At 35.1% G+C, this 23,951-nt stretch overlaps 2 protein-coding genes across 7 annotated transcripts in view; one reads left to right on the top strand and one right to left on the bottom strand.

Moving 5' to 3' along the window:
- Positions 1–23,951, bottom strand: part of LOC100876593 (pre-piRNA 3'-exonuclease trimmer) — a 104,666-nt gene that overhangs the window by 11,138 nt on the left and 69,577 nt on the right. The window lies entirely within an intron of this gene.
- Positions 437–23,865, top strand: LOC100876484 (uncharacterized). 5 transcript variants are annotated; one of them, XM_076536004.1, is made up of 10 exons: positions 8,402–8,613; positions 13,192–13,448; positions 14,627–14,726; positions 14,954–15,074; positions 16,345–16,555; positions 18,943–19,338; positions 20,360–20,719; positions 21,099–21,371; positions 23,048–23,263; positions 23,441–23,865. In XM_076536004.1, exons 2-10 carry the CDS (start codon positions 13,325–13,327, stop codon positions 23,590–23,592), a joined length of 1,953 nt encoding a protein of 650 aa, XP_076392119.1. In that variant the 5' UTR covers positions 8,402–8,613; positions 13,192–13,324; the 3' UTR covers positions 23,593–23,865. The 5 variants fall into 5 exon arrangements, with proteins under 5 accessions (XP_003707167.2, XP_076392119.1, XP_012149654.2 ...); XM_012294264.2 differs by lacking the exon at positions 8,402–8,613 and adding an exon at positions 10,847–11,292 and having other exon boundaries at positions 13,322–13,448; XM_076535993.1 differs by lacking the exon at positions 8,402–8,613 and adding an exon at positions 10,849–11,235 and having other exon boundaries at positions 13,322–13,448.

Raw genomic sequence — 23,951 nt, 5'->3', positions numbered from 1 at the left:
TTGACGATTATATAAAACAAAATAACTCAATAGTTTTATTCATTTATTCTACGCATTTAAACGAAAGACTTTTAAAGCAGCTGCTCTCTTTCTGTTTTATTATCTCTTAAAGTAGCAACTAGTTGAAGAAACTAATTTCTCGCACGTGTCAAATCTATCATCAAAATCTATCATAGACTTCTGTCTATCGTTTAATTAAGACAATTATTTGAAAATATATTATACGTTAACTTTCACTCTGTTCGAAAATCGACATTCTCTTTTCTAATTCTTCAACAAAATTTTCTACGATTACAATTCGACAAAACATTTATCGTTTCAACAGTGAAATTACAACGACACCAAACAGTAAACTTCCTGTTCGAGAAAATTATCAATGTATCTACATTTGCAATCGATAATTACAGTTATTAGACAAAAACGAATAGTTTTTGCATAATTTGTTGCCACGTAAAACCCAAGTGAACAAGCCGGTGTCGTTTCGGCTAGAAGCCGCATCAGCGAACGAGCAAGTGAACGTTTCCGCAGTTGAAAGATCTTTCTTTTAATCCAGAAACAACTCTCTCCCTGGCAATGAACTCACCGGTATCGTGCTAGTGTATCCACGGCCACGAAACCGGCCAGTTCGGCCTTCTGATCCTTTCGTTTCAGTTGTGAAACGCGTCAAGTATCATCGCTGGAACCACAACTCCATCAAAGTTTCAGCAATGCTCTTCAGGTTCGCGATTTTCGTCGGCCTCACTTCCGTCGTCGCGACCATCATTTACCTCACTCCTATACCAGGTTAGTTACATTACCTCTGCTAATTATTTACCCGTTTATTTCCCGCGTTATTACATCTGACATTTATTGTGGAATATTTTTATTTTGATGACACGTCGAATGTGCCAGTGTAAGTGGACTTGTGGTGTAAGAAAGTTATTACCGTTTCAAAAAGCACGTTTTTCGAAATTGAATGCACAGTGACGATACAGATTTATCCAAATGACAGTATGGGTTTAATCTGTGCAATGACAGGTCATATTTCATTTTGGACAAAGATTTTAAAAAATGGTGGATGTCATGGAAGATCTATATTTTTAGAACACCATTTACACAGTTACATTTTTTAGATGTGCATTTGACAGTTTTTAAAATGTGTTAACGTCAGTTAATATAATTTTGATCTTTCGTTTTAAAAATACGATTGAAATTATATACTATTAATATAATCGTTTGACGTTTCTTCTTATTAGTGTTACTAATTACTCAATTATGTAAAATTCGAAATATGGCTTACAGATGGCTGTCATAGCGTAAAATGTGTTGGTAATATTACGGCATATGTAACATGATGGATTATAATTGTAATTATCTAACGTTTCATAACAGCATTATTTGATTGATCCTTTTTGCTGCTGTGAGCTATTATGAATATTTAAATAACAATTAAAAATAAAAAACATTTACTTCTTATTACGAATAAAATTTAACGAAATAAATTTAGTTAAAAATTATTTGAGAATTTCGAAATTTTTGAGTTCGAACGTTTGTTGTGAATGTTGACTTATCGACCGAGGTGTTCAAAAAATTTTCAAATCTTGCAAAAGAATTATTTTATGTTATGATATGCATTAATATGTGTACAAAGTATACCTTTATTTTTACGCTTTTCATTTTAGGAAAGTGATATGAAAATTGTTTATGGATCTAATACATTATTTTCGCAAAGAGTATACATCTTTATTTCAATATAATTTTTACCAGAGAAACATTAAAAGTGTACCATAATATCTACCATTTCTAAAACGTGTATCCATAAAGCGTTTAATAAATAATGATGCAGTCCTGCAATTATATTGCATCAAATGTTACGTCAATATTTCAAAATAACTCTTCTGTGCGCAGTATTAAAATCATAATTATAAATGGCTGGAACTATTTTATAAATCCTGACATTTTGTAATAGTACTATATTTGATCGATGCACCAAAGGAGCTTGTCTAGAACCTGTCCATGTGAACGACCTGGAAGGTTGCATACCTTTTACATCCGCTCGATCATCATGCACAAAAAGTAATGTTATCATCATCATTGAACCGTTATGCATACCAGATGGCATTCAACTATCATATCCGTACAATGGTTATTCTTGACTGCCCCATTCTTACAAGAATTACAATCAAACGATTCTCTCAAATTCTTTCGCGCATGAGGTACTCGACTTCTTTGATCAAGCAAAGATTTCCCATTCAAGTGTATTCCTTTTTGTCGTCGTCTTTATTCAAGCGAATGGCAACACAAAATAGCTGTAAATATCCCTGTCTTCATCGAAATATTTGCCTTTGAACGAAAGTTTAACGTGAAAGCGCAGTATATTCTAGCATCTACGCATAGAAACAACGCGACCACGCTTTCTTTCGTTTCTGTGACGTCTCGCTTCCGCCATCGGTGGTGACGGGAGCCAAATATGTGCATTGCAAGCAGGTTCAAATCTAACCGGATAATTTTTACGGAATAGCAAACATACTTGAATCTGAACGAGATATAATTTTCTGCGGTATATATTTATTTGAAGGGAAACCAGAGCATATTTATACGCCAGTAGTGGTTGAACCACCATTTTCATTAGAGACTTCAAGCTTCTTGCCATTCTGACAATGCTATAAGTAGCTTTGTAGGACTTTAAAAGTTTACTCCTGGAAATTTCATCTCGTTCAAACTACTCTTGTGAACACCAAAGTGTTTTCTAAAGATAGGACGTCTTGAGTATTGTAGCGAGCGATGAGAACTTGTTTTACATTCTCCCTTAGGGAAGCTTACTGTTATGGAACGCTAGAATCTGTAGACTCTTTAGAATCAAAAGGTTACAAAATTGCAAAGGTTACAAAAGTTCATGAAACTCCTAAAATTTCTAACAATCCTACAAATCAGGTGTATTAACTCAATAATTAGCACAATAAAATGGGTGACAGTATCACCTATATTTTTCTAGGGAAGTGAAATTTACCCACGTAGAATGAAATATTATTCCTTTTAAGCAGCATTCGTTATATGAAGTGAAACTTCATGTCCGAATTGTCTTATATTTCCAATATATTACTTGACGTTCACAGTGCTTTTTACAATATTTAGACATTCGCGTGAAAACCCGTAATACTTCACTTTCTCCTTCGAGCAACAATGTGCAGCATCTTGCAAGAATTTAACGAACCTGCAAGTTTCTTCTACTGCAACTCATCCGGAAAAAAATTCAATCAACAAAATTGGGTAACAGAATTACCTTCTTTTATCTTCACTGAAGACAATTTTTTTTATAAGATGTCCTACAGAGGACAATTGTAGAGAATAGAAACTGACCGACTAGAAACCAAACCAGTTTTACAGCCGCTAAGGAAAGTAATTCGTGGTGAATTGCGTAATTCGGTGAAAAAGAAAGTATCCTTTTTTCATCGAGGTACCAAGCAAACCGCAACGTGTTTCAAACTTTTAGGAGCATGCAACAATTTCCAACGTGCATAAATAATAGCGTGAGATACTTTAGTGAAATTTATGTACATCGTAGCATTATTTCAATATTGATCAAGTTATGCAAAACGGATGATACAATATTTGTTGATATAATTGCATCTTTGATTAAAAAAACATTCAATATATTTTTTCTTGATTAATCAGCACAGAATGCCAGGTTGGTGAATTTTGCGATGTCTGCACTTTTGGAGTTTATTGAAGTGTAGGAAACAGCAATTTTTTATAGGAGTCAATCACCTCACAATTAAAATCTCTAAATTTTTGCAAGGATAAAATCCCCAATTTTCATAATTTAAGAAATTAAAATGTTTTTAACTCGGATTTAAAAATTTTCAAATTCCTAAATTCTCAAATTTCCAAATCTCTAAATTCCCAATCTCTCAAATTTCAAAATATCTAAATTCCCAATTTTCAAATTTCCAAATTCTTGAACTCCCAAGCCTTTAAATTCCCAAATCCCTAAATTTCCAAATTTTCAAATTGCCAGATTTTCAAATTTCCAAATCTCTAAATTTCCAAATTCTCAAATTTCCAAATCTCCAAATTCCCAAATTCTCAAATTTCCAAATCTCCAAATTCCCAAATTTCCAAATTTCCAAATCTCCAAATTCCCAAATTCCCAAATTCCCAAATTCCCAAATTCCCAAATTTTCAAATTTCCAAATCTCCGAATTCCCAAATTCTCAAATTTCCAAATCTCCAAATCCCCAAATTCCCAAATTCCCAAATTCCCAAATTCTCAAATTTCCAAGTCTCCAAATTCCCAAATTCTCAAACTCTCAAATCTCCAAATTTCCAAATTCTCAAACTTCCAAATCTCTAAACACACTTTCAAATTTCCAATTTTCCGTATAAAAAAGTCAGGCTACACGTTTATCGAGACTTTCTGGTCGAATTAAAGCTAATTACAGGTGAAGGAAGTTTGGGAGCAAAAAAACACGAAGCACTCGTAAAGGTGAAAGCGACAAAATGATTATTAAAACTCGAACACGCCTGAGCGCTATCACATATTTTTTTCTCTCTTAGCCAGTTTAACTGTAACAGAATTTACAGAATTTGCTTTTATTTCGTATACTTAAATCAATCGTAACGACATCAATTGACCCAGTGAAATCTAATATGCGTAAACATGAAGAACGATGGTATAGTTTTATATTTCATTTATCAGCTTTCTATCGAACTGAAATTAAACACTTAGTAGAAATAAAAAGAATTTTCTGCAAGTTATGGAGCTCGTATAGATTCTATACCTCGTGATCAAGTTTCACAAGTTTTCAACTTGCGAAATGGCGCTAATATCTTGGACCGTTATAATCTTATACCTATTATAATTTTGCAACTTTACCTTGATCTCACAACGTTGATAATGTATTAATTAACGGTAAAATTTTTAGCGATTCAACTTTGAAATGTAAAGAAAATTTGAAAGTGGTACAACGATATTTTTTAGTCGATTCACCCTTTTTGCATGAAACTGACAAATAAACTATCGTGACAAATTAGTTTTCAGAAGTGGAACTTGCTTGATAAAAATTTGGAAAGCGTGATCTAGATTACTTAGACTGCGATCGGTAATTAAATTAAAATTTTCAAATTACGGGTTTTCTCCTGTTGCCATTCCAAATCGTTTGAAATCGAAGCTAATAATATGGTAACATAATTATTTAGTAATTTCAAGAATTTTTGTGGATGATAACTTCTTTTGATTTTGTGATGTGAAAGCATTGTTGAAAATTTAATAAAAATTAGTTAGGTCACATTAATAAATTAGCAAATTGACAATTTGGTAATTTAGAGAAGCTTATAAAAGAACTTTATAAAATAACTTGTGTTTTAATTATCTTTGCTATGGCATTAGATTTGCAACCATATAGGTAGAATTAATAAATTAGCAATTTGTTGGTTTGGTAATTGAAAGAAGGTTATAAAAGAACTTTGTAAAATAACTCGTATTATAATCATATTTGTTATGGCACTAGACTTGTAACCATATAGGTAGCATTAATAAATTTGCAATTTGTTAATTTTGTAATTGTGAGAAGCTTATAAAGAAACTTTATAAAATAACTTGTATTTTAATCATCTTTGCTATGGCACTAAATTTGCAACCATATAGGTAGAATTAATAAATTAGCAGTTTGTTATAGTTTGGTTATTGAGAAAAGCTTATTAAGAAACTTTATAAAATAACTCGTATTATAACCAACTTTGCTACGACACCATACTCGCTCCACACATTTAAAATTCCTCAAACTCTATAATAAAGAAATCTAACAATCTAAGAAATCTAACAACAGTTGTTAAAAGAATTATTGATTCTAATGATACCCACTTCAGCTTAGAACACTTAAATAATAAATGTAATAAACAATCCTGAAAAGTGGAAAATTGAGTACCAACTTAATATCACAGTTTCGGTCATCCACCTTTCCTAACTGATTACCGTAATCGGTGCAAGTAAACATTCTCTTTTCTGCTTAACTACCGCATCCAACGAGCTCAAATAGTTAGTCTATAAAGTATGGAGCATAAAAACATCGTATTTCCACTCCGATATGCCGCGCATCTGAGCAGAAAGTTTTAATCGCAAATATTACTTACGCCAGTAGCAGTTAGCAGGTTCGTAAAGTGGGTAACACTTCGGGCATCATAGTGAAAATAGCCGCATCAAGACGACGTATTTATGTTAACACTTAAATCAACAGGGGTACAGTTTTAAACTTCTAAAGACATCTATAAAAGATAAGTCGTCTATAAACGTAAAACAACGTTATCGAAGGTAATATCGTCTCGTTTTTATAGACGAAACAACAAAATAAGCAGAAAAATCACCTCACCTCGTGAGGTGACAAATAATTAAAATTATCTGTTACAAATAAAATTTAACGAAATAAATTTTGTTAAAAATTATTTGAGTTTTTATCTGTAGAACTTGGAATTTACATTGAATATTTAAATGGAAGCCTGATTACATTGATATTTTATTTTGTTTTAAGTATTGCAAATTGTAAATGTATATTTGACAACAAATTCTAAGCAACGTTATTAATAAATAAATATATGTTTCTGACAAATAATGTCAGGTATAACTACTACTGTTATTAGATATACTCGCGACTTCGGTTCAGTTTTCCCTAAAGAAGTCAAGCGTTCAAGAAAAGATATTCGTTGTAATATATGAGATGATATGCTTTTCTAAATAAAGCAATTTCCACTATGCAAATTATACTCATTATAGTATTTCTGTTATAATAATAACAACGTAGAAAATTTAAAGCACGAATATTAAAATTGACCATTCATGTCCAGAACGCGTGTAATCTGGTTTACTTTAACAAGATACTGAGAACACCATCGTAAATTGGAAGCGAAGTCTTCGTGTGCAACTTTTAATGTGTTGAGCACCGTTTCTCTAGGGAAAATGGCGATATAGGAAGACACCACCGGCTTAAATTTACGAACTTTCTAATTTAGCAATTCAGAGATCAAATTCAGTTACAAATGTTCAAATCTAATTTTCAAACTTTCGGGTTGAGAATTTTCAAAATTGCAGTTAATTCAGTTTAAAAAATCGAATTCTCGGTATATTGGATTTTGGGAAATTTTAAGTTTCAAAATTTTGAAATTTATCGTATTTGATTGTTTGGAGTTGCACCGATCGTGAGATCACCCTTATCTAAAGCTCCCGAGTGAAAGTATGCAATATAACCGGAGGCTCCAGTACCAAGATCAGATTCCTCTATTACTGATATGGCTGTTATTGAACATTTTATCTGACATTTGTTCCTATCAAAATTAAATAGATTAGCTATGTTGATTACCTAGATATTTACCTAGTGTGTTGATTATCTAGACATCTATCTAGTGTGTTGATTACCTAGACATCTATCTAGTGTGTTGATTATCTAGACATCATCTAGTATGTTGATTACCTAGACATCTATCTAGTGTGTTGATTACCTAGAAATCTATGTAGTGTGTTGATTACCTAGACATCTGTCTAGTGTGTTGATTATCTAGACATCATCTAGTGTGTTGATTACCTAGAAATCTATCTAGTGTGTTGATTATCTAGACATCATCTAGTGTGTTGATTACCTAGAAATCTATCTAGTGTGTTGATTATCTAGACATCATCTAGTGTGTTGATTACCTAGAAATCTATCTAGTGTGTTGATTACCTAGACATCTATCTAGTGTGTTGATTATCTAGACATCTATCTAGTGTGTTGATTACCTAGATATCTATCTAGTGTGTTGATTACCTAGACATCTGTCTAGTGTGTTGATTATTTAGACATCATCTAGTGTGTTGATTACATAGACATCTATCTAGTGTGTTGATTACCTAGACATCTATCTAGTGTGTTGCTTATCTAGACATCATCTAGTGTGTTGATTATCTAGACATCATCTAGTGTGTTGATTACCTGGACATCTACCTAGTCGATGTCTTGAAGTGTAGGTTCCTTTTCTCCGTAAAGGTCAACACATCGTATCCGCGTGTACGTAGAAAGCGTTGTTCGAAACGTGCAAAACGTAAGGAACGGCACACGTTCTCCGACCAGAGAAAACAAACGAACCCCTCGAAGTTGATCTCCCGTTGAACATCAGTGAAAGCGAAATCTCCCGGTTCCTCCACCCTCTTCAATTCGAGCGAGGAAGACGCGAGCACACGAATCGGCCGATCGAAAAGAGACGGTCAGCAAAAGATGAAAGCGTGTGTGTGCAGTCTTGCGCGAGATTCGAACAAGTCTGAATGCCAAGATACACACGAGATCACGGAGAGTACGTGGACGAGCCCTGTAGGCAACTTTCACTAGCAGTTTCGCCGTCTCTGACATATATTCCGATCAAAATGGCCACACTGTCTCGAACCGAAGGTACGCGACCGTCAACGGAACCGGTCGTTCTCGCGATTTCGAGAAAAACGGAAGCTCGCGAAATGCAACGGAGAAAGAGAGGACGGAGAATGGAAGACAGAGAGGGAGGAAGGATACCTCCAGTTCTGGCAACGAAATTTCGGCCAAAACTATCGGCCAGTCGTTAACGGGAACCGCGAGACAGTGCTTTGCCTCTTATCGTTCTGTGTACACGATATTGGTGTAGTGAAATTGATTTCTCTTTTCTGATCGTCGAGCATCCTCGTCTCGTTTCATCCTCGTCTCGTCTTTTCTCTTCGTTCGCTTTTCATCACGATCGTTCGGATCTTGAAGAATTTCCGGACTCAGCCACGGGAAGCTTCACGGAGAACAACTTTTAATCGATTATTGATAAGTTTGATAAACGAGTGTTCGATAAGAGAATGATACGGTCATATACTCGAAGATAGTTTATGTTTGATAAAGTCTTATTTGTTCTGACAAGGTGTTAAATCTTTGTTGCATCGTGTTGCAAATACCTTATGATAAAATCATTTTTTTTAAATAATCACATTCAAATATGTTAACTATATGGAATACTGTAAAATACACTATGCAGTATTCGTCAAGTGCAAACTGCATATTTGACTATCATTAAAATTCTCCATTTTCATTATGTAATTTTTGTTTCATATTTTAGTAATTAACTACAGATTCAGTCAGTAGGACACTTTAAGAAAAACTTCATATTTTCCGAAACACATCATGTTTATGTTTGAACACATCTCGAAATCATACGCGTTGATATACTATAAAAAAATAATAATTTGTGTTTCATTTTTTTTCGTATGATAAAATATGTGTATTCCGTGTCTATGTCAGACAAAATCAACAAAATTATAATTATATATTTGTACTTTACTATCACTCAAATTTACATTTTCATGTAAGTTCCTTTTAAGAAAATTTCTTTACGATAATTTACTATTGTCCTCTGATTTGCTATTAATTTTAAAGAGGTCAGAAGTGTATTTTGAACCAAAAATTATAAAAGTAATGCAACGAAGGGTTAACGCTCACGTAAAGATACGAAAATATTTGTCTCCTATTCAGAATTTTGTCGATAATTAACGAGCTATCGATCAAACTTGTTAAACACGTAACGTTGTGTTTGTTTCATTCACGAGGCTTTCCGATCATTATTTCACGGAAACGGTGTTCTTTGAAAAGAAAAATTTACGAGTTCCTCTGCTCATACGTTCGTAAAAGAACAAATAATGTTTCTTGCCCGAGAATGCACCCTATTTCCTTCGTTCAACAGTACGGAACATATATTATACAAGATTTAATTATGCCAGATCACGCGATTTAAATTTTCTTCGAGAATTTGCTGAAAATTAAGTTATTGTCTATAATTCATTGAACTGAAATCGTTCGGTATCTTTGATCAATAGAAAGGCGGTAGATAGATGCAAATTGTTTGTTAGCAAGATTTCCAATCTTATTTCAGTAAAATCGCTGAGTACTTGTGAAAGACTATGTACATTTTAGAACTTTGAAATTTTCAAATTTTATTATATTTAAATCTCAAAGTCTCAGGTTTTTCGACCTGCAAATTTCCAAATTTTCGAGTCTTTGAGTAAGCAAATTTGCAAATTCTTGCATTTATTCCAAATTCTCAAATTCTTATATTTCTAAATTTCTAAATACTTAAATTACCAAACTTTTAATCCCCAGATCTCTAAATTCCCAAGTACTCAGATTTCCATATTTTCGAACCCCCAAATCTCTAAATTCCCATGTTCTCAAATTACCAAATCTCTAAATTTCCAAATTCTCAAGTTTCCAAATCTCCAAATTCCCAAATTCTCGAACTCCCTAATCTCTAAATTTCCAAATTTCCCAATTACCAAAATCTCAAATTTCCAAATTCTCGAACTCCTAATTCTCAAATTTCCAAATTCTCGAACTCCCAAATCTCTAAATTTCCAAATCTCCCAATTCCCAAATTCTCAAGTTTCCAAATCTCCAAATTCCCAAATTTTCAAATTCCCAAATTCTCGAACTTCCAAATCTCTAAATTTCCAAATTTCCCAATTACCAAAATCTCAAGTTTCCAAATCTCCAAATTTCCAAATTCTCAAACTCCCAATTCTCAAATTCCCAAATTCTCGAACTTCCAAATCTCTAAATTTCCAAATTTCCCAATTACCAAAATCTCAAGTTTCCAAATCTCCAAATTTCCAAATTCTCAAACTCCCAATTCTCAAATTTCCAAATTCTCGAACTCCCAAATCTCTAAATTTCCAAATCTCCCAATTCCCAAATTCTCAAATTTCCAAATCTCTAAATTCCCAAATTTGCAAATTTCCAAATTCTCGAACTCCCAAATCTCACAATTCCCAAATTCTTAAATTTCCAAATTTTCAAATCCCCAAATTCTCCTACTTCCAAATCTCTAAATTCCCAGGTCCTGCAAACCTCCAAAAATCCCAAACTCCACAAATTCCAACCTACCTCCCAAACCTCCAATGTTCAAAAACCCAAACCCCCGTCGTACTCCTCGAATCGTCATATCCCCAACCCAAGTACCAAAGTATCAAAATTTCCAACTTGTCACCTGCCCAAAGTACTTTCCAACTCGGTTCCTTTCACTCGAGCAAAACGAACATCGCAAAAATTGGATCACTTCCTTTCCACACAGCCAAATGAGGCTCGCGAAAGAAAAAGATTTGAATAGTGGTCGTCGGTGACCTATTGGAGGTAACCAGGAGGTGTCTCGCGTTCCGCAGGAGGAAAGAACATGCAGGAGAAAGGGAAAGGGAGAGAAGACAGTTTCGATCCTGAAAACGAAATTCGGCTGGTCAGTTGTTCACGAGAAAGCGAAACGGTATTTACGAGTTACGTGTGCCGCCTTCAGGTTCGAACGAACGTGACGCAATCATCACGGCGCTTCTTTATCATCGTTTACTCTGTCGCTTCTTCCTTTTACTTTCTTCCGGGTCCTCAGATCTTTCTCGTTCCATTTCCATTTTCTTTGCGCGTATGTAAATCTAACTCGAAATGGTCATCGAAGTATTTCCTATTTTTGTGAGCGTTGAAATTTCATACGAGATGTCGAGTTCAGAGTTGCTGTGTTGGATGTACTAAGAATACAATTATTAAAAATGTGATCGGTTTTGAAATTCGTTTTCCTTGAGATAGCAGTTATTTTACGAGTGCAATACGGTAATCGTACTACCGAAGTGTCACAGTGTTAATTATGATTAGCACCGGATTTGATTAAAGTTGCTCCGGATTGTCGTGACTTCGGTGGCAGATATAATCCTGGGGCTCGACACGTGATCCGGTCACGCTATCCCAGATAAATTACGTCAAGATTATGCAAGTTTTTACGTAATGATAATGCACTGATTCGATGGAGAAGTATTAGATGATTTTCGTGCGTCACCCTGAGATTATTTAACAGGGTGCACCGCTATCCGATTGAAGGCATTGCCAGGAAAATGTCGATGAGAGCTCTTTGAATTACGTCACGCATTGTATCGAGGCAACCGGTTGCTCAGAAATTTCTCTTTTTCCACCGTGTTAAATGTTGCCTTTCTTTTCTATGGGGTAATCGTGCAAACTGACTCGAATACCAAGCGAATGTTTTTCTTAGAGCAAGTGTAAACATCTTCATGTAGCTAATCGTCGGTGATAAGTTTAGAATTCCAAGCATTAACCTTGTATTTTTGAGTGATCTTGTTTTGCTAATTTAATTTCTGAGTTTGCCTTCATACTTTCACGATAATAGTTATTTACAAGTGAAATAGTAAAATCATTTAGCGTTTAAAAAAACTTGTTCTTCATGGAAAAAGGTGAAAGCCACATGTGCGTATTACAGTAACCAACATATAACATTGAATAGATCAGAGGTATTTGTAGGTTTAGAATATCGAACATCTTTAATTATATATAATCATTTTCATCAAACTTTGAGCTTCAAATGTGCTATTTTGAGGTACCTGTGTGCTAGAATGTAGCAACTAGCAATTTTGTACTATAATAACCTGTTAAGAATCATGATTTATTTGTGTATATTTTCATTTACATCTTCTTTTTAGTCTCATATTATTAAATCTTGTTCTTAATAATTGTTCACTATATCTTTATTTAGGTCCCGCAAGCTTGAAAACATTTAAGGTAATTTTTGTTTAAATCACGGAAGCTTGTCTGACTTCTCCTTTTCTTCCGTCACATTTTTGTATCCCGATGAAAAGTTTCTTTGCACGATCGTTCCGAATTATTTACATCAAACTTTTTCTCCCCCGTACAATCTCTTGAGGAGAGAATCTGTTTCTTACATTACATTTTTCTTCCGCCTTTGACAAGTTAAAAATATCAAGCATCTACAAAAACGGGCGGAGGCATAAACCTATATATCATAAGAGGCATTTTATAACACATTTCATCTCAGCAAAGCGTGCCAGACTTTCTCCGTGTCGAAATCGAGCATAGGAAATCTACCAGTAGCCTAATAATGTGGGATTATAGTGAAATTATTTTTATCAACATCTGTTTACACGTCGAGTCAACAACATCGATGTTGCACAGTCGTGACTTTCATCTTTGTTCGAATCGATGATTATTCCTTTCGCTTTTTTGTCCTCATCTCGAAATTAACTTTCACCCCGCTGACATCACGCTTCTTCCACGCGTATCGATTTATCATCCTCGTTTAAATGGCCATAAGTCGTTCCCATTATTCACGAATAGCTTTCTATCCCCGCTGCCCTTAATCATTTTAGCTAACTTTTCTGTTTCGTTGACGACACAGAGGATAGAGATCAATGACTCTCGGAAGTCTCAGCAACTGAACGTTGCTTCGGAGATTTTCCGAGATTCCTCGCATACGTATTATCGGAATGCAGTCTCCATTTGTTATCTTTGTATAACAAACACGGTAGGCAATGCGATCCATCAAGAGCTCACACTGCGCCATGACACTTGTCACCTACGGTCTGCGGTTTCTCGTCGTCGTCTGTGTGATCGCGGCTGCGGCGACATTTTTACATGTTAATAATTACAGGCCCAGTAAGTTTACCATCGACTGTAATCTTTGGTAATTGTATACAGCAAGGTTTACCTTCTTTTAGATACATCGAAGATTTTAATTTTCAGTATATTCGACTTCTATTAGTTTTATTATACAGGGTGTCTCAGAGCTAGCGTAGGTCCTTGAAATGAGGGGCAGCTGAAACGCGGACCAATCGGAGCGCGAGAATTACGCGTGCGCAGCGAGAGCGACACCTTCGAGCATAATGGCTGAGTGGGCGTAATCCTTGCGCTCTGATTGGTCCGCGTTTTTCCTTAATAATTCAAAAACGGAGCTTCAAATCCCATTTTTGCAAAGGGAAATCTTATTCAGAATCACGTCTACTATTTCAGGGACTAACTATAATATAATCTATTTCAGGGACTAACATTAGTTGTGAAACACCCTGTATATATCTATTACTTTTAACTTATTAAAGCAATACTGCACAAAAAAACTTGTTCTTTTTACTGTGCGTTCTATCTCGCGTTACATCGCGTTGTCACGTTAGATCACTACCTGTTACATCGCTACATATTTTATCATGTAGATCAATATTTTACGCTTATAGGCATTATGAATTACCTGTTATATTACTACGAGTTGCATCGTCATGTAGATCAATTTCTGTTATATTTCTGCGCGTTTTATTATCACGTATTAGATCACTATTTGTTACGCTGCTGTATCGTTATGAATTAGATCACTACCTGTTGTACCGCTACGCGTTATTTCGTCACGCATTACTATGCATTATATCACCACGTCAGAGTACTACAGATTGGATCATTATCGGTTAGACGTTACGCGTTATGCGGTATGTGGTCACGTTTTGTTTCGTCACGTGTCTTGTTACATATATTATTACTATTGTACAATTATACTACATTAATTTTTGTAACATTCATCAAGGTCATAAGGAGGTACATCTTGTATACAATTACTGCGGATGTTTATACATTTATGATAAATAAAATTTGATCAATTATAAACGTCACTTATGAACAAATCACGCAACATGTACATCTCTGTGCAGACTTTTATATATCACGAATACATAAACATCCATAAGCTAATAATTACTTAACCGTTAACCAGAACTCTTGGTTAGCACAGTTTCCTCAATGTATCCATTTCATGAAACGTTGAAACTAAGAAAAATTTTCTTCTTTCACAGAACAAATATTTCTCTCCTGCGATCGACCATGCCATCATCTGGACTGGCCTATGATTTGCCGGCTAAAACTCACACTGGAAGTGTTCCAGTCGCTCAGCAAGTACGTATAATTATAAAAAGATAGATTGCATCGAGTTTAGTAATGCGTATTAAAAAACGCAACGATTTAGGTATTACTATCGGTCGAGTAAGCGTAAATAACCGTTATGCAATTTCTTGACCCGCTGAAACACGGAAATGACTGTTCGCGATAGAGTGATTTAATTCGCGTTTAATATCAACGAGGGTTCTTCGCTTGTAATTTTTCCCATTCATTCTTATGGATAGATCATGCGGTGATTGCCCGCAGAATCAGACGGCGTGTTTGCATAATCATTGCATAACCGCGGATGGACAGAGACGAGGAATCCTGACAGCTAACCGTCAGCTACCTGGACCTACTATACAGGTAATGTTATCTTCGCAGATGATGAGCGCATTAGGTGCCGTTGAACAGCTGACGGATAATGTGCTTACAGTTTTAAGAGGATGTAGAGAGATTGAGGTGGAAACTTAAATTTTCATATTTTTCAATTTTTCGAGTATTAAAGCTTCAAGTTTTGTCATTTTTCGAGTCTCGAATTTCTAAATTTTTTGTCTCAAGTTTCTGGATGGTCAAGGTTTTAGGTGCCAAGATTTTCGAGTTTGTAAATTTTCGAATTTTCAAGTTTAGAATTCTAAAATTTTAAACTCTCAAGGTTCCAATTCTCAAATTTTCTAATTCCCAAATTTTCCAACTCTCGAGATTCCAATTCTCAAATTTTCAAACTCTTGAGGTTCCAATTCTCAAATTTTCCAACTCTCGAGGTTCCAATTCTCAAATTTTCCAACTCTCGTGGTTCCAATTTCCAAATTTTCCAACTCTCAAGGTTCCAACTCTCAAATTTTCCAACTCTGAAGGTTCCAATTCTCAAATTTTTCAACTCTCAAGGTTCCAATTCTCAAATTTTTCAACTCTCAAGGTTCCAATTCTCAAATTTTCCAACTCTCAAATTTCCCAACTCTCAAGGTTCCAATTCTCAAATTTCCAAATTCCCAAATTTTCCAACTTTCAAAGTTCCAAATCTTAAATTTTCCAATTCCCGAATAGTCCAATCCTCAAATTGTCCAACTCTGAAATTTCCTATTCCCAAATTTTCCAGCTCTCCAATTTCCAAATTTCCCAGCTCTCAAATTTCCAATTTTTCCATTCCCCAAATGCCCAAATTTCAAACAACACTTAAAACTTTAATAATCCCAAAAATTTGGAACTTCGAATCCAAAAATATAGAACCCAAATATAAAATAACTCTAAAATATAATAATTTCAACTCCTCCAGCTCCCAAACTCAAAAATCTAAATTTATGCAATCTACCAGACATATCTAACAAAAGTGAGAGTGAGACTTCATTTAAAATCAGTAGATTACAGGCTAGTACTTATCAGCTACAAACGACTCTACCTAAGTGCACTCAGTACACTGTAGAAACTCTTATCTGAAATAGTAGACGATAACCGTTAATGGCTTTCGGACTTTACGTTGTAAAGAAACAAACTCCTTTTACTGCAACATGTTTGGCACACATAGATAACGTACCCTAAGAAAACAAAACGTCCACAGAACAAGTTACTGTAGTTAGCAATATTTGTTTCAGCAATGTACCTATGTAATAGTTCAGAAACAGGTTTTTCTTTGCAGGTTTGTGAAAACGACATCTTGGTGATTGACGTAATAAACCGACTTCCGGGTAAAGCAGCTGCAATGCATTGGCGGGGTCAATCGCAGGTCGAGTCACCGTTTATGGACGGTGCACCTCTCATCACTCAGTGTCCCATACCGAGCTATACCACTTTCCAGTATAAGTTTCGTGCATCCGTGGCTGGGACTCACCTTTGGCATGCTCATGCTGGTAATGTGACATTTGCAATTGTTAAGGATTATCTCTACTACTTTTATTCTTATTTGTGTGGTGGACAAAAGGAAAAGGATAAAAACTCAGCTTTGGCATGCTGATGATGGTTATGAGACATTTGCAATTGTCAACGTTTATCTCTATTACTATTCTTTTTTGTGTGGTGGATAGAAAAAGAAAGCTTGAAATGTAAATGACGCAAGGAATTACCATAACTTTACAAAGTATAACATTTTACAAGAGCAACGAATACTTCATGAATATGTAATATTTTTCAAGAACATACGACGTTCACAACAAGTATTTCTTTCTAATAATTTATTTCTGTTACTCCATTGTTACTTGTGTACAATGGAAGACCAAGGAAGATTGAGACGTAGACATGAGAAATTATTATAATTTTATGCAACAGAATTGTGTGTTGCAAAAGTAACAAATTCTTTATATGAACATATAATCAAACCTTGATACGTTTAATCATATAATAACAAGTATTAGAGACTGCAGCATCTTGTAATACTACACATTGGATTTGAAGATTAATTCTGCAGTATTTCAGTCGATTAAAAGAGAACATATATTTAACACTAAAACTACCAAGCCGGTCAAATGACCGCTCCACAAGTTTCTTCTTAAAAGGTATACATTTTGTTGAAGTACATTTCTTGAAATCAGAATTGATTTTCATCAAGATAAAGAATAAATGTGTGTACTAATTTATGTTTCATCGTTTGTTTATTTAATTTTTAACTTCATTTTTAATTTCAAATTAAGTACGTATTGTATGCCGGTAGGTTTAGTGTTAAGCCAATATTATACGTTGAAGCCACCCAGAAATAATAAAAAGAATAAGGTTACATAATTAGCAAGTTACAATACAAATAACACACTTTCTAACTCTCTTAACACCTTGCTATTGAAAATGAAATAAGTAAACATTAGATATTTTAGAATTTGCGGAAAGTTCAAACGGTGCAATAATTAACACTTGACTGCTATGAGACTCAGCAATGAATACGTCAAACACATACGTTACTTTTACATCGTCACCATCAGTTAAATCACTAATACTCTAATTATACTATATTAAAAATTGAGTCAATTATTTTCATTAACAAGATTCGATAAATAATATCACTGCGACATTATGTTAACGTCAACTTGCTCTAATTGGATTTCACTTAATAATCACTCAGACAATTCGCAATCGGTGAAAGGTACCACACCATAAATCATCAAATAGAAAAGAAAATATTTCAAGAGAATTTAGATGTCGGATCCTGTCTAGGTCAAGTCCTGTCTAAGAGACAGGAGAATCACCGACGCTTTTTGTTTTTGATTTGCTTCGTTCTTCAGAATGAGAGAGCGAACAAAAATCGCTAACAAGTGAATTCGAAGAACGTTGCATCTATTATCGAGGAAAAAGCGTGTCTGTTAAGGCCTGTTTGTGGATTTAGAAATTTAGGAACTAGTGGGTAGAGGATTTGAAGATTTAAGGATTTGGAATTTGGGGATTTGGAGATTTAGGAATTTGGAAGTTTGGGAATTTGGGGGTTTAGAATCTGGAGATTTGGAAATTTGGAGATTTTGGAATTTGGGGGTTTAAAATTTGGATGTTTGAGAATTTCGGGGTTTAGAATTTGGATGTTTGAGAATTTGGGGATTTAGAATCTGGAGATTTTGGAATTTGGGGGTTTAGAATTTGGAAGTTTGGGAATTTGGAGATTTTGGAATTTTGGGGGTTATAAATTTGGAAGTTTGGGAATTTGGGGGTTTAGAATTTGGAAGTTTGGGAATTTGGAGATTTTGGAATTTTGGGGGTTATAAATTTGGAAGTTTGGGAATTTGGGGGTTTAGAATCTGGAGATTTTGGAATTTGGGGGTTTAGAATTTTGAAATTTGGGAATTTGGAGATTTTGGAATTTGGGGGTTTAGAATTTGGAAGTTTGGGAATTTGGGGGTTTAGAATCTGGAAGTTTGGGAATTTGGGGGTTTAGAATCTGGAGATTTGGAAATTTGGAAATTTTGGAATTTGGTGGTTTAGAATTTGGAAGTTTGGGAATTTGGAAGTTGGGAATTTGGAGATTTTGGAATTTGGAAGTTTAGGAATTTGAGGGTGTAGAATTTGGTAGTTTGAGAATTTGGAAATGTTACAATTTGAATGTTTAGAATATGGAGATTTAGAGATTTAAAGATTTGTGGCTTTGGAAATTTTGATATTTGAATACTTAGGAATCGGGAGGTTTATAATTTTGAGATGCAGGAATTTGTAGGTTTAGAATTTGAACATTTGGAAATTTAGGGATTCAAGGATTTGGTTAACACATATGTAAAATGTAGGTCAATATTCCAAACCATAATCTGACAATCACATCGTTTTCCAGGTGCCGACGTCACCAACGGAATTTTTGGCGCACTAATCGTGAAACAGGCGGACATAAAAGACCCGCATCGGTCTTTGTACGACATCGACGACTCGAATCACGTAGTATTGGTTAGCCAATGGCAACATTCTGCAGAAATCACGTTCACCGAAGGCCACGCGAAACCAGCGATTCTTTTGATCAATGGCAGGGGACGTCAACCAAATGGGCCAAATGTGCCCTATACAACGTTCACGGTTGTTCCAGGACGTCGTCATAGGTTCCGTATTGCGAATGCTGGTGGTGCTGGATCATGTCCAATAACCATTTCCGTCGATGCCCATCCTATGCTGCTGATTGCCCTAGATGGTCAGCCAGTGGAACCGCGACAAGTTACATCGATTACTCTGGCTAAAGGTGAGTCTAATCGTATGCTGATGGATTGAGGATGCAAGTTGCAGGATTTACGAATTTATCGATTTGATAATTTAGATTGATGTAGGAATTTTCGAGTTTTACGTTTCGTTAAACTTGAATATTTTCTGGTGTTATTTGGAAATTAGATGTTCATTTGGGTTAGAATATCAGATTTTCAACTTCTCAAGTTTTTTAGTTCCGAGGATTTGACTTCGTGTTCTAAACTTGTGAATTTTGGAACTTAAAAATTTGTAAATTTCAAATTTCGAAACTGTCAAGTATCTAAATTCTCAAATTCTCAAATGTTCAAGATTTCAAATTTTTACAAGCTGAAATTGCTAAATGGTTAAAGACTCAAATCTTCACATTCCACACCTCCAAATCTCTAAATACCCAAATCCCCAAATCTTCAATTTTCCAAATCTCCAATTCTCTAAATCTGCAAACTCGAAATCCCCCAATTCCCAAATTCCCCAATTCCTAAACTTCCAAATCTCCAAATCTCCAAATCTCCAAATTCCAAACCCCCAAATTCCCAAATCTCCAAACATCAAAAACTCCGATTTTCCAAATCCCCAAACTCCAAACTCCCAAATCCCTAAATCTCCAAATTCCAAATCCCTGAATTTCAAAATCTCCCAATTTCCAAACATCTAAACTCTAAACCCCCAAGTTTCAAAGCCACCAAATCTCCAAATTTCCAACCTCCAAACCCCCAAACTCCCAAATCTCCAAATTCCAAACCCCCAAATCCCTAAATCTCCAAATTCTAAATCCCCAAACTCCAAAATCTCCAAACTTCCAAACTCTAAACCCCTAAATTCAAAAATCTCCAAATCTCCAAACTCCTAAATCTCCAGACTTCTAAATCTCCAAACTCCAAACCCCCTAATTCCTAAATCTCAAAATTCCAAACTTCCCAATTCCCAAATCTCTGAATCCCTAAATCCCCATATCCTTAAATCTCCAAATTCCTAAATTTCCAACAACTGAATCTATAGAATTTCACTTTATTCCACAGGCGAAAGAGCCGACATCGTTCTAAAAGCGAACAAACGTGTCGCTTCCTACTGGATGCACGTACACACGTCGAAGGAATGTGGAACGAGTCCCATAAACGGAGCCGCGATTTTGAGCTATAAGGGAAGCACGATGGAAAGTCCATTATCATCGACGGAAGTAATTAATGATCCGGAAATTGAAGAGACGAGCCGGGTAACAATGACGACCAATCCCGCGGAAAAATGTGAAAACCCGGAGAGTCTATGCGTGACGGAGATACAAGCTTTGCGGAAGATCCCCAGCGTCCTCGCTAAACCCAGAACCGATATCACTATCCGCTTGCCTATTAATTACAAGTTCCAGGCAAATGACTTCGTGGGTAAGTGACCGATATGTGGAAGAATCAACCGTGCGGAAAATACGGAAGCAGATAATCATTTCGTGAACCTGGCCCGTTAGGGGTGATTTGTGACATCTAACTTGTTTATTATTTTATTCTTTAATGTAATACTTCAATGTGTTGTCGAAAGGTAGCAACATTTATGTTGATTTGATATTGAATGTCTTTTGTAAAATTTCTGAAATCTAGTAAAATCACACTAAAATTGAAAATAAAAGTATGTAGGTCAAGTGTCTCTTTCATAAAATTTCCAATGAAATTTAACGAAGGTATCACATCAGTAATATTAATAATAAAAATAACAGTAATGATACAAGGAATGTGTCTCATAAAGACGCTTTCATGTTTTTGATTTCAGTTAATGGAGCAGAGACGAGGATTTTGAACGTTAATAACGTTACGTTCACGTATCCATCATCGCCCTTGTTGACTCAAGGCGTCGACATTGCCGAAGAAAGTTTGTGCTCTTTTTCGTCCGATGACGAAGACGTTCGCAATGAAAATAACGAAACTACGACACTGTCCCCACGATGCCAGCACGGTGATGGTATTGTTTCAGATACGTGCGAGTGTGTTCACGTGAGATATATACCACTGGATTCGACCGTCGAAATCATTTTACTTGATCAAGGTAATAAACTTTGGATATAGCGATTGACGATAAAATGTAAAATTATTGCAATGCGAATTTTGCTTTAGTCAAGGTAGTGGATGTAGAAACTATGTTGTTTTTTACCAAATTCAAACTCTTACATTTTCCAACGCTCAAGGTTCCAATTTTCAAATTTTTTAATTGGCATATTTTCCAACTCTCAAGGTTCCAATTCTCAAATTTTCCAACTCTCAAGGTTCCAATTCTCAAATTTTCAAACTCTCAAGGTTTCAATTCTCAAATTTTCCAACTCTCAAGGTTCCAATTCTCAAATTTCCAAATTCTCAAATTTTCCAACTCTCAAGGTTCCAATCCTCAAATTTTCCAACTCTTACGGTTCCAATTCTCAAATTCTCCAACTCTCAAGGTTTCAATTCTCAAATTTTCCAACTCTCAAGGTTCCAATTCTCAAATTTTCCAACTCTCAAGGTTTCAATTCTCAAATTTTCCAACTCTCAAGGTTTCAATTCTCAAATTTTCCAACTAAAGGTTTCAATTCTCAAATTTCCAAATTTTCAAATTTTCCAACTCTCAAGGTTCCAATTCTCATATTTCCAAATTCTCAAATTTTCCAACTCTTACGGTTCCAATTCTCAAATTTCCAAATTCTCAAATTTTCCAACTCTCAAGGTTTCAATTCTCAAATTTCCAAATTCTCAAATTTTCCAACTTTCAAGGTTTCAATTCTCAAATTTTCCAACTCTCAAGGTTCCAATTCTCAAATTTTCCCACTCTCGAGGTTCCAATTCTCAAATTTTCCAACTCTCAAGGTTCCAATTCTCAAATTTCCAAATTGTCAAATTTTCCAACTCTCACGGTTCCAATTCTCAAATTTTCCGACTCTCAAGGTTCCAATTCTCAAATTTCCTAATTCCCAAACTGAAGAACCTTAATAATTTCATAACAAAAATTAATTTATTTTTATTTAAACTTCAACTCTGCCTTAACTCACTATTAAGTTGAATTGTTTAAAGTCCCAACAAAAAAAATTTGAGTAATTTCTATTAGTGCAATACACTTTCCTATAACTTTTCGATCTTCAAACATATCCGAATTGCGCAGCAACGATGACACTTTAATTTCCTCAGGAGACAAGTATTGACTCGTACGCGTAATACATGAGTATCCCAACGAAACGGGACGTGAAATTAGATTTCCAATTAACATGGCGGTAAATATGCTCGCGTAATTCGCAACACGCGTTTTCACATCCTGTATCGGTGATCGTCAAAGAGAACGCGACTGAATTCAAACATCCCTGATGAACTTCCATTCATCGGAGAACGTGTAATAGTCGGGATAAACATCGCTCCCAATTAACCTACATTTCGATTACATTCGTGAAAAAAGTACTGCAGAAACTTGCAATCGATATCGTTGCGAAATATCTTGCAAACATTCGAAGAAAATAAAAAGGGGGTGAATTCGTAGGAGTCGTAGCCTTGAATTAAGAACCTTGATCCACATTGCTGTTAGTTGCGGAGGCTGGAAATATTGATCGTCGTTTCCTCTCCGAGTTTTTCCGTGAACTTGTAGCTTAAATTTCTTTATCATAAATATTGCGAAGTTAACGCATCGCTTTGCTGAACTGCAGACAACTTCACAGTTCTTCGAATCTATTTCAATTTGTTCGAATATCTTATTTCGTGTTTAAGGTGGTCTTGACGATCTGGTTTACCATCTGCACGGATACAATTTCTACATAGTCGGAGCAAGGAAATTCGATCGAAGCGTGTCCTTGCAAGAGTTGAAGAGCTTGGACGACAAAGGACAACTGTTCACTCGGAATCTTGATTGCACGGTGGCCAAAGATACCGTCGTCGTACCCAAATTTGGTGCTGTCGCCATTCGATTCAAAGCTAACAATCCAGGTAAAATAACAAATACCTTTCACCGAGTTAATTTGAGTCTTCTATCTTTTACCTTTTATTAGTTAAATTGTAAATGAAAATGAAAGACAATTAATCTTGGTTATCATCTGCGTACCAATATTATTTAATCCAGACCTGAGTACCAGAATAATTTCAACGTTTCTGTTAATTATTCAGGTTACTGGATGCTACGAGATGAACATTCCCCTTATTGGACTCGCGGTTTGGACGTGATTCTTCAGGTCGGTGAAAACAGCGACATGGCTTCCGCTCCACAGGACTTCCCCAAGTGTGGATCTTTCGTCGGACCTGACTATTTTCTAATATAGACTGCTAATTGGTTAAGAATCGAAATGTATATAGTTGTAAATAGACGTAAAGTGGAAGCGTGTACTTTTAGACGACTGGGAAAAAGACTTTATATATTTTATTTTTATTTCTTATTAAATAAAGAAAACGCTTGTTGTATTACTCTAATGCTTCTGTCAGTTTCAATTGATCTGGGTATTCGACAATTTTTAGGATATTAACACGGCTCGATAAATATACTATTTGTTTATCTTCTTCTTCTTCTCTTACGAATAAATGTTTTTGTACTGATACATGTTCATTTCATTTTCTCCGATTCAGATTTCCAAGCTATCAAGTTTCAAACTTTGTCAATTTTCAAATTTTTGTATCCTAAATT

This window comes from Megachile rotundata, chromosome 1 (genome assembly GCF_050947335.1).
Source record: "Megachile rotundata isolate GNS110a chromosome 1, iyMegRotu1, whole genome shotgun sequence".
Classification (NCBI taxonomy): domain Eukaryota; kingdom Metazoa; phylum Arthropoda; class Insecta; order Hymenoptera; family Megachilidae; genus Megachile; species Megachile rotundata.
This window is presented reverse-complemented; position numbering and strand designations above follow the sequence as displayed.

Coding starts and splice junctions, on each gene's coding strand:
- LOC100876484 (XM_012294264.2), top strand. CDS start 11,176: ATGCAGGAGAAAGGGAAAGGGAGAGAAGACAGTTTCGATCCTGAAAAC. Junction 16,556..18,942: donor CCTTTGGCATGCTCATGCTG/GTAATGTGACAT, acceptor ATCGTTTTCCAG/GTGCCGACGTCACCAACGGA. Junction 20,720..21,098: donor CCAGGCAAATGACTTCGTGG/GTAAGTGACCGA, acceptor TTTTGATTTCAG/TTAATGGAGCAGAGACGAGG.